Below are 10,681 nucleotides of genomic sequence, written 5' to 3'. Positions count from 1 at the left end.
GCTCACTCTCTACCTTCTCTCTAATATTTGATAGTGAGTGTCATAGGTGCATATACTTTCATAAACCTATAAAGATGAAGACCTAAGATGAGACATGCATGAACCTCTGGCTATTTCCTTGCTTCCGCTTCATTTGATTTCATATTTCATATGTATATGGTAGATGGTTTATTCTCTCATAGCCTCTTGCGATTTTAGGAATCCCTACACCTAATTTTCACTTCACCTTCTTCCTTCCATGCATCAATGGTGAGTTAACTTCAGCATGTCATTCATATATATTCTCTGAAAACCTTGCAGAGTCACTACGAAAAGCTCCATAGCCTAATCCCCTGCTTTCTTGCATGACCAACACATTCACCATTCCATCCCAGAAATTTGAAGAAGCAAGCATGTCACCAATCACTCCCAGCTCTGGATGCTCCACGAATTCCTCCATTTCTTCATCCCTCAGAGACATCTCCACGTGTCGCCGCCCTACCATGACAAGGTCATAATTGCCTTGCAACTTCTTAATGGCACTCATAGCTTGTGCACTGTCATCCACCTCGATATCATGCCAATTCAGGCACTCATCCCCGGTGTTCGCCAGCTTAAACTCGTCGATCAAAGACTGGTCGAGCTTGGCCTCTATTTCCTGCTCTTGGCTACCTCCTTCTAGTTTACTCCGCAAGATTATCCGCAAAACTGTCATTCCCACGTCCGGATTGCCAGACATCCGTGCTGCGTAGGCCAACGCCTCACGGTCGTCTGCTCCACCAATGAAAATCACCACTACATTGAAGGAATAGTATGTTGAGCTCAGCTGACAAGCCAAGCCTCGGTCAACAAGTATTCCCACTGTACATGGGGAATTTGTTTGCACATTGATGTTGAATTGGCGTATGGGAGCAATCAAATTGTGGTCAACCGTACCCCGGTGATCATGGAATGGTAAGATAATAAGAGGTACAACCTTGTCATGCGCAAGACGGAGAATAGTGTCATGCATGCTTTTGTAGGAAGCGATCATATTGTAAACATGGATCGTGACCGGTCCTCTGGAGTTTTCTGAGTAATTCTCAAAGGCTCGCATCATTTGATGGATTGATGATGATTCATTTGTGCTTGATGATGCATTTGTGTGCTCTAATCTCTTGTAGGGAATTAGTAGAGGCGCGGCACGCCCCATCAGCTCGACTGTGTGGACCATGTAGGTGATGATGGGGCTTGCTTGCGTCGGGTATGAGGCTTCCAGGAGGTTAATCAGGTTGTGGATGCTTTCTTGGTTGTGAAAGCAACAAAGAATGCGAAATGTTTCAGAGTTGGTTGGCATTGACTGAATGCTTTTGAAACCGGGATGTTTGGTTGATGCTGATCGGAGTGGGATTTTAGGGTTGTATGATAACTGTAGCAATGGTGTCGCGACCAGGGTCACCCCCAGCATAGACAACACCATTTGAGTAAAAGCTTGTTCATCTACGAGCTGCAATTGAAGTATTAACATAGAATCAAAATTAATATATATATATATATATATTGTATGGTGGGATATATTATATGAAAGTGAAAGAAAAAGGGAACTAAAGAGTTTTATTTACCTTTGTGGCCCTCCATCGAGAATAAATAAGAACATCTATTATACCCTTGATGCTCATTGCTATGCTGAGCTTTAGACTATTTTTAAACCCGATTTTGCACCACATTGCGGCCGCCACAACTGTCACAATCTTTGAAACATACGACACGACAATGATTGACTGAAGTGTGGAAAAACTCGTCCAATCGCGAATCGAAAACACATTTAGTCTGTATCCAATGCGGTAAAAGAAGATTGGCATAAGAAGTTGGGAGACCAAATATTCGGTCTTGTGGACTATTGCTGCACCAAGAGGTGGTCCACCTGGTATGGCTGCCCCAAGAAGTATAGGACCTGTGTCCATCGCCAGGCCTATGGCGTCGGAGATAAATGCCATAACTAGAACCCCAAGTTGTATTGCAACTACATGAACTTCCTTGGCTTCTTGTCCTTGGGGGATGTTGTTGATAATCCACATTATAGTTGGGCGTATAACGTAGAAAGTGAATAACATCAACCCAAGCAAGGACATAAAACTCTGAATGCCATGGCCTGCGCGTGCTCGCGCGAATAAGAAATAGAATATAATTTCGATCCAGTAGATCACATCGTTGAGGAGGGCAGAGGACATGGCAAATTGGCCCAACTCAGAGGTCATAAGGTTGAGGTCATCCAAGGCCTGAGCTAACCCGTGAAAAAAAGTCAAAGAAAAGAAACTAGTGATATATATTGCTCCTGCAGCAGCTCCCTTGCCGATTCCAGGAATGGTGCCGGGGCCGCCTAGCTGGAAAAGGAGGGTTGAGGTGACTGCGGAAGGTAAGATGCAGCAGACCAGACCAATTTTCACGGTATCTTTCTTCGACGTTCTTTCGAAGCGGAGTGCGTCGAATTTCAATGTAGCAAGGAACAAGGTGTATATTGCACCAACAGTGGCCATTGAGTCGAACAGTGGGATCACTTTGGCTGCGAATAGTCTGTCCTTGAATCCTTTGGTGCCCCCAAGAGCAGAGGACCCCAAGATAATGCCACTCTGAAAAACATATTATATTTAAGTTTCAACCAAAAAGAAAAGAATAATTAATAACAATGTCACAAACTGAATTAATTAGTACCAGGAGATTGCAGACGAATTTGGTTTGTCCCAATGGCCTGAGCAAAAAATAAAGAAGCTGGTAAGTAACAACGACTAGGATGATTTGGGCCAGCATTAGAGTATGGGTATCGTCCAACGGATTCTCTCCGAACCAAATGCCTCTGCTGGAGGCGGCCGGAAATCGCATGCAATGCTGCTCTTCCACTACATCAACTTGTGTGTTGTTGTTCAAGGACGTCATTGATTTCTTTCGTCCCTCCCCCGTCCCAAATTCCAAATTGATTGCTTGAGATTGCCAGGCTATATATGAATACGAAACCCACATAATCATTCCAAAAACTCTTGGAAAAATTTGAGTGATTTTTGGTGGTTATGGCGCCCTACGTACCCTTTGATCTGTCAGAGTCGTTATAGAGAGCGGTATGGTTGTTGTCAATTTCTTTCGTAGCAAGCAACCAACAAAATACCGGGGTTGGCTAAAGTCAAACACTTCAACATAAAAGTTGTAAACAAATAAATAAATTGGTTATGCTGTTACAACGGATTTCAATTTATAGTCAGAGATAAGACTCAAGAAATTATGAAAGTGCCAAGCATCAAATTTCATTGACGGAACCAGCTTTTCTATATAACTTGTCGTTTCGAAGAGAACGGTGTTAACTCATTGCTTTTCCATGTTGTATGGGCTCTTTTGGGTGTTTGACATCTTTAGCAGCCTAAAACATCATTTGATTATTTTAACTAGCTTTTGGAATTTTTATTATTTTCCCTTTTAATTCCTTTTTGGGTCCCTAGGGTTTCTAGGAACTTGAGGAAGTATTTAAGCAAACTTTGGGTAGGATTTTAAGGTTGTTATCCCTATTTTCATAATTGAATACATTTGAGGTTTTCACATTCTTCCTGTTGGATTCTAGTGTTCTTGCTCTTTGGCTGTATTTTAGCATATTGATTATCATTGAATTAAGGGTAACGTGATAAGTGTGGGAACCTAATTAAATCAAACCCTAGGTCAAATAATTCCTACCATTTGGGGATTATTTGACCAAATTGGGAGTCAATCAACCTAATTAGGAGTTACTCAGTTTAATTGGGAATTATCCAATTAAATTGAACGTTACCTAATTAGGTTGAGATTTGATTTGGTTAATTACCACGATCCCCAATTAAATGAGGAGTTACCTAATTGAATCAGGATTTGATTTGATACCTACCACAATTAGGGATTTGATTTACCCTAATTAATCAAATCCCTAATTAATCAAATCAATTCCAAAAAGGGGAGGAATAATTCCCTTCCATCTACGGAATTATTCCTCTGAAACCCTAGCCTCCGAGACTACTATAAAAGCATAGCCACACATAATGGTGGAGGTACGTCAGAATTACTACTAAAATCTCTGCAGAAAATTCCTCTCAAACCCTAGCCACCTCCTCTCTTTCTCTCTTTTACATAAGGCTCCGGCCGCCCGATTTATATTTTAAACACATTCCGTACCCTATTTTAGCTATCGTTACTCTAAAGATCGATTGAACTGACTTAGGCATCGGAGGGCCTTTGGCCAACACCCCCCGGGTGTGGTCTTTTACTCCGATCTGTTTTGCAGGGAGAAAGAGAGGCGGAGAAGACGAAGGAATCTTGGGCGAATATTCTCCCGTGAGATTATTTGCACAAACAATAAGTACAAAGGGCTATAAAGATCTAATGCTTAATTAGTAAATATTAATGTATGCTACCGGAAAATCTATGTTATTGAACCGGAAACTACATCATTTCTGAAAAATCAGCAAACTTTTGGCTTGGTACAATATTAACCAGGTAAAGGAAAACAACTAAACAAGCTAAGTTACAAGCAAACCCTAGACATTATATTTACCCCAGAAAAAGAGACCCAATTAAAAGGAAAATATTTCTAACTTCCAATGTTCACAATCTTCTAACTAGGAAATTCTTTTAACAAAATAAGAAACTAGAGGGAAGGAGATATAGTGTTTACTTCTAGCTAACCAAAGCTACTTGTTTTGCTTCTCAGTCTCACTAGGAAGCAAGGAACTCCTTTGTAAGTCATTCTCCGTTTAACATTTTGTAGTAGAGAAATATTCTATGAAACCCTAGCAGAGTCACTACGAAAAGCTCCACAGCCTAAGCCTCTGCGTTCTTGCATGACCAACACATTCACCATCCCATCACAGATATCTAAAGAAGACAGCATGTCACCGACAACTCCCAGCTCTGGATGCTCCATGAATACCGCCATTTCTTCATCCCTCAGCGACATCTCCACGTGCCGTCGCCCTACCATGACAAGATCATAATCGCCCTGCAACTTCTTAATGGCACTCATTGTGCACCGTCATCCACCTCGATACCATACCAATTCACACAATCATTCCCGATGTTCCCCAGCTTAAACTCATCGACCAAAGACTGGTCGAGCTTGGCCTCTATTTCCTCCTCTTGGTTACCTCCTTCTAGTTTACCCGCAAGATTATCCTGAACACCGTCATACCCACGGTAGGATTGCCAGATATTCGTGCTGCGTGGGCCAACGCCTCACGGTCATCTGCTCCACCAATGAAAATCACCGCTACATTGAAGGAAGAGCTTGTCAATCTCAGCCGACTAGACAAGTCTCTGTCAACAAGTATTCCCACTGTACATGGGGAATTTGTTTGCACATTGATGTTGAATTGGCGTATGGAGGCAATCAAAGTGAGGTCAACCGTACCCTGGTGATCATGGAATGGTAAGATAATCAGAGGAACGACCTTGTCTTGTGCAAGACGGATTATTGTGTCGTGCATGCTTTTGTAAGGAGCGATCATATCGTAAGCATGGATCGTGACCAGTCCCTCGGAGTTGTCTGAGTAATTCTCAAAGGCTTGAATCATTTGATGGGTCGGTGTATTTGTGTGCTTTAATTTATTGTGAGGGACTAGTAGTGGCGCCGCACGCCCGATCAGCTCCACTGCATGGACCACGTAGGCGCAGATGGGGCTTGCTAGCGTCGGGTATAAGGCTTCCAGGAGGGTAATAAGGTTGCGGATGCTTTCTTGGTTGTGAAAGCAACAAAGAATGCGAAATGTTTCGAAGTTGCTTGGTATTGATTGGATGCTTCTGAAGCGGGGACGTTTGGTTGATGCTCCGAGTCGGATTTTAGGGTTGTATGAGAATCGTAGCAATGGTGTTGCAATCATGGTCATCCCCAGCATAGACAACACTATTTGAGTAAAAGCTTGTTCATCTATGAGCTGCCATTGAAATATCAACTTGGAATCAAAATTAACATATATTGTATGGGGTGGGATATTATGGAAGTGAAAGAAAAAGGGAAAGAGTTTTATTTACCTTTACGGTCCTCCATCGAGAATAAGAAATAATCGCTATTATACCCTTGACGCTCATGGCCATGCTGAGCCTTCGACCATTTTTAAACCCGATTTTGCACCACATTGCAGCCGCTACAACTGCCACAATCTTTGAAACGTACGACATGATAATGATCGTCTGAAGTATGGAAAATCTCATCCAATCGTGAATCGAATACAAATTTATTCTGTATCCAACGTAGAAAAAGAACATTGGCATAAGAATTTGGGAGACCAAATATTCGGTCTTGTGGACTATGGCTGCACCAAGAGGTGGTCCACCGGGTATGGCTAGCCCCAGAAGTACAACACCCGCGTACGGCGCTGTGCCTAAGGCATTGGAGATAAAAGCCATGACTAGAACCCCAAGTTGTATTGCAACTACATGAACTTCCTTGGCTTCTTGTCCTTGGGGGATGTTCTTGACAATCGACAGCATAATTGCGCGTATGACGTAGACAGTGAATAATATCAACCCAAAGACGGAAATAAAACTCTCAATGCGATAGGTTGCGTCTGGTTTCGTGAATATGAGATGCAATGCAATGAGGAACCAGAAGATCACATCGTTGAGGATGGCAGAGGACATGGCAAATTGGCCCAATTCAGAGGTCATAAGGTTGAGTTCATCCATGGCCTGAGCTACCACAGGAAAAAAAGTTAAAGAAAAGGTAATAGTGAGATAAAATGTTCCTGCAGGAGCTGGCCCGAGTCCATGAATGGCGCCCCCTAGGCCTAGCAGGAGGAGGAGGGTTGAGGTAACTACGGAAGGTAAGATGCAGCCGACCAGACCAATTTTCACGCTATCTTTTGCCGTTCTTTTGAAGCGGGTTGCGTCAAATTTCAATGCATCAAGGAACATGGAGTATATTGCACCAACAGTGGCCATTGTGTCAAACAATGGAATCACTTTAGCTGCGAATAGTCTGTCCTTGAATGCCTTGCTGCCCCCAAGAACAGAGGACCCCAAGATAATGCCACTCTGAAGAACATTTCAACCAAACAGATAATAATGTCATGTCACAAACTTAAATGGTAAACTTGAGGAACATGACCCTAGTTTTTTAAATTCAAATCTCATTGTTGAATTAGGAAATAAAAACTTTCAACAACAAGCATGATGAGCATTTGGGTGAGCATACCAGGAGATTGCAGACGAACTTGGTTTGTCCCAATAGCCTGAGCCAAAAATAAAGCAGCCGGGAAGTAAGAACAACTAGGATGATTTAGGCTAGCATTAGAGGATAGGGATCGTCGAAAGGATTCTCTCCGCACCAAATGCCTCTGGAGGAGGAGGCATGAACTAGCATGCAATGCTGCGGTTCCACTACATCAACTTGTGTGTTGTTGCTTAAGGCAGCCATTTCCCAAATTCCCAAATGATCGCTTGAGATTGAGAGTTTGCAAAAACTTTGAAACCTAAGGTTGGTTCTTGGTTGGTTGTAATTTGAAGTAAAACTCAGTGTTAATAACTGAAGCCTAAGTTGAGAAGCATATGAGCTGTTTCAAGTGAAATACATATACCAGGACAGCAGATAATTTTTAGTTTTTTTTATGGCGCCCTCCCTTTTGCTGTAAGAGTCGTTATGTTAGTTGTCAATTTCTTTGGTAGGAACCAACGAAATACGTACAGGAGTTGGCTAAAGTCAAACACTACAGACATAAAATTTGTAAAAATAATAATATAAAAAAAATTGGTTATGCTGTTCCAACGGATTTCAATTTATAGTTAGAAATTAGTCATCCATGTTGGAGTTTGTTAAGGCTCATCATATTATTTGTGAATCACTTTAATTATTATGAATGAAACCAAATTATATTTCTTGTTCAAAGCATTGCCTATCAATGCAGCCTCTAATAAGAGACCTGTTTTCTCACAAGGCTGATGCATAATGACACTATGAGTCCTTGGACACCATGGACAATGGATTACACCATTTGCTCTTTCAATATCCACTAAAACGATTTGCTCTATTTATCAATAATTAATATAGCTTTTTGGCCAACGGGTCTAACTCAGTGAAAATGCAAGTCGGACGAGAAGTGGTGCTTCCAGTGGCGAACGGGTGAGTAACGCGTAAGAAGCTGCCCTTGGGAGGGGAACAACAAAAATGGAAAATTCTCCAATCAAAATATTTTCTATCCGGATTTATCTCCATATCTCTAATATCATCTTCTACTAGATAAGGGATAATAGGAATACCTTCCCGCATATTAAATGATTTGCGAAATGATAAACAGCTCATCTCGCCATGACCTTCTCTTGAATTCTCAAAACTTATGTCGCTCCACCCCCGTAGGGGCAGAAAACCCATCGTTGTCTTGGCTGTGCTACCCAAGGCTCTGGGGAAGTCAGAATAGGAGAGCACTCATCTTGGGGTGGGCAAAAAGGGCCTTAACTTGCAAACCAAAGATCTCTCAGGTTTGAATCCTCACGACATCATAGTTGTGCGTGTGAAATCCCCCTCCCCTATAGTTTAGACTATCCATTGTACTAAAAAAAAATATTGTTGTTTTATATTTATAAATAAATAAATAAAAATTTTGCTCTATTCATCAATAATTAATATTTTAATGCTCTATCCGGAAAGAGAAAAAAAAACTATTCAAACACGTTCAGCACGAATTATTTTTTTTTTTATAAATTTTTTATTAAAAAAAGAAAAAAATATATAAAAAAAAAGAGCCTCATGCGCAATATATCCACACAAAAAATCTTATTCGAACACAAGCAATATGAAATTATAAATAAATATAAGGCTTTTTATCACAAATGGTCCATGAGGTTTAGAAAATTATCATCTTTTGTCCTTAAGATTTTTTTTTTTTTTTGGTGACATAATTGGTCCTTAAAGGTTAATCTTTATATCACAAATGGTTCATGAGGTTTGCGAAATTATTATCTATAAATTTTTTAACAAAACTGACTGAAAATTTCAAGTTCAGCTTGGGAAATGGTTCTTATTCATTCAACAAAAGAACTTATCCTCAACACATAAGATGAAGTAGAATATCAGATATTAATATTAAACACATGAAAAATTGGGTAAAATTTGAGTGCAACTAGGTAAAAAGGAGGAAAACAAGCTACAACTTATAAAAGCCAAAAGTGTCATTGTTTACAAGAAAATTCTGGCCTTCATGGCAACAAAATCTAACTCCTAAAGTTTTCTAACTAAACTGACTAGTCACCACTCCCCTCCTCACATTTTGAATCATAAAATGTTCAACCAAGTTACTCTGTTATGCTCATCAACAGTTGTTCCTCTGTTTTGGCTTGTATCTTCCGAATCTTTAAACAAATACCAAATCATTGCTCAAAAATCAATCGACATTTCGTTGTTCGATAGTTGATGAGTCAAACAATATGGGTAGAATAATTTTGAGGTTGTATTTCATTCTCCAAAAGAAGGTATTTATAGTACAAGGATGTAACCCTAGTAGGGTCAAACTAGGAAACAAGATAAAAAGCTAATTACACAAGATCTGTACAAAAAGGAAAGAAATATAATCCTAATAAACTAGGAAATAAATATCCTAATTAAACTAGGATCTCGCTAACACTCTCCCTCAAGTTGGAACAAAGATGTCACGCATGCCCAACTTGTCAAGCGAGTTGAGAAAGACCGTAGTAGACACAGCTTTCGTAAGAACATCTGCCAGATGATTCTCGGATGATATAAACGGAAAAGAAATAATTTCAACATCCAAGTTCTCTTTAACAAAATGTCGATCAACCTCCACTTGCTTTGTACGATCATGTTGCATAGGGTTGTGTGCAATTGTAATTGTAGCTTTATTATCACAATACAAATCTATCGGTTTATGAAGTCCAAACCCAAGATCTCTCAACAATCTTCTTAACCATAGTAACTCGCACACACTTTGAGTCATCCCACGGTACTCGGCCTCGGCACTAGACCTAGACACCACTTTTTGCTTTTCACTCCTCCAAGTAACAAGATTACCACCAACAAATGTGAAATACCCAGACGTAGAACGTCTATCAGTGACTGAACCAGCCCAATTAGTATCCGTATAACCTTCCACATCTTTATGACCATACTTGCAAAACATTAGCCAATTTCCAGGAGTTACTTTCAGATACCTCAAGATGCGCATCACAACACTTATATGATCTTCACTAGAAGAATGCATAAACTGACTCACTACACTCACTGCATATGTAATATCAGGACGTGTATGAGATAAATAAATCAATTTCCCCACAAGTCGTTGATAATGCTCTTTATCTGTAGGGACTTGATCACGATACAATTCCAACTTATGATTCTGTTCACTAGAGGTATCAATTGGTTTACAATCTAACATTCCAGTCTCTGCAAGTAAATCCAAAATATACTTTCTTTGAGATAGAAAGATATCATGTTTAGATCTGGCAATTTCAATCCCAAGAAAGTACTTCAAATCATCCAATGACTTCATCTCAAATTCAGAAGCCAGATACTTTTGAAGATTTTGCATTTCTGCTTGATCATCTCCAGTCACAATCATATCATCAACATAAATAATTAAAGCTATCAATTTACCTTTATGATGCTTTAGAAACAAAGTATGGTCTGAGTTACTTTGCACATACCCAAATTTCTTCATAGATGCTGCAAATCTCCCAAACCACGCTCTTGGAGACTGCTTCAATCCAT

General features: G+C 40.2%; 2 protein-coding genes across 2 annotated transcripts; both read right to left on the bottom strand.

The window, feature by feature from the left end:
• On the bottom strand, nucleotides 269-2,892 carry LOC18786582 (cation/H(+) antiporter 15). The gene is made up of 3 exons (XM_007219994.1): nucleotides 2,671-2,892; nucleotides 1,581-2,588; nucleotides 269-1,465 (listed from the first exon to the last, which is right to left on the bottom strand). Exons 1-3 carry the CDS (start codon nucleotides 2,890-2,892, stop codon nucleotides 269-271), a joined length of 2,427 nt encoding a protein of 808 aa, XP_007220056.1.
• LOC18786398 (cation/H(+) antiporter 15) lies at nucleotides 4,751-6,906 on the bottom strand. Its single transcript, XM_020557445.1, has 3 exons — nucleotides 5,998-6,906; nucleotides 5,130-5,900; nucleotides 4,751-4,969 (listed from the first exon to the last, which is right to left on the bottom strand). The coding sequence occupies exons 1-3, from the start codon at nucleotides 6,904-6,906 to the stop codon at nucleotides 4,751-4,753; spliced, it is 1,899 nt and encodes a 632-aa protein (XP_020413034.1).

Source organism: Prunus persica, chromosome G2, assembly GCF_000346465.2.
Source record: "Prunus persica cultivar Lovell chromosome G2, Prunus_persica_NCBIv2, whole genome shotgun sequence".
In the NCBI taxonomy this organism is placed as follows: Eukaryota; Viridiplantae; Streptophyta; class Magnoliopsida; order Rosales; family Rosaceae; genus Prunus; species Prunus persica.
The sequence above is the reverse complement of the archived record's forward strand: the minus strand, read 5'-3'. Positions and strand labels throughout refer to the sequence as shown.

What these genes read in the sequence shown, in the direction of transcription:
- LOC18786398 (XM_020557445.1), bottom strand. Translation starts at nt 6,906, where the DNA reads ATGGCCACTGTTGGTGCAATATACTCCATGTTCCTTGATGCATTGAAA. An exon ending in CTCGATGGAGGACCGTAAAG is followed by an intron (nt 5,901 to 5,997) that starts GTAAATAAAACT and finishes TTTCAATGGCAG; the next exon opens with CTCATAGATGAACAAGCTTT. An exon ending in TGTTCAGGATAATCTTGCGG is followed by an intron (nt 4,970 to 5,129) that starts GTAAACTAGAAG and finishes AAGAAGTTGCAG; the next exon opens with GGCGATTATGATCTTGTCAT.
- LOC18786582 (XM_007219994.1), bottom strand. Translation starts at nt 2,892, where the DNA reads ATGACGTCCTTGAACAACAACACACAAGTTGATGTAGTGGAAGAGCAG. An exon ending in AATTCGTCTGCAATCTCCTG is followed by an intron (nt 2,589 to 2,670) that starts GTACTAATTAAT and finishes TATGTTTTTCAG; the next exon opens with AGTGGCATTATCTTGGGGTC. An exon ending in CTCGATGGAGGGCCACAAAG is followed by an intron (nt 1,466 to 1,580) that starts GTAAATAAAACT and finishes CTTCAATTGCAG; the next exon opens with CTCGTAGATGAACAAGCTTT.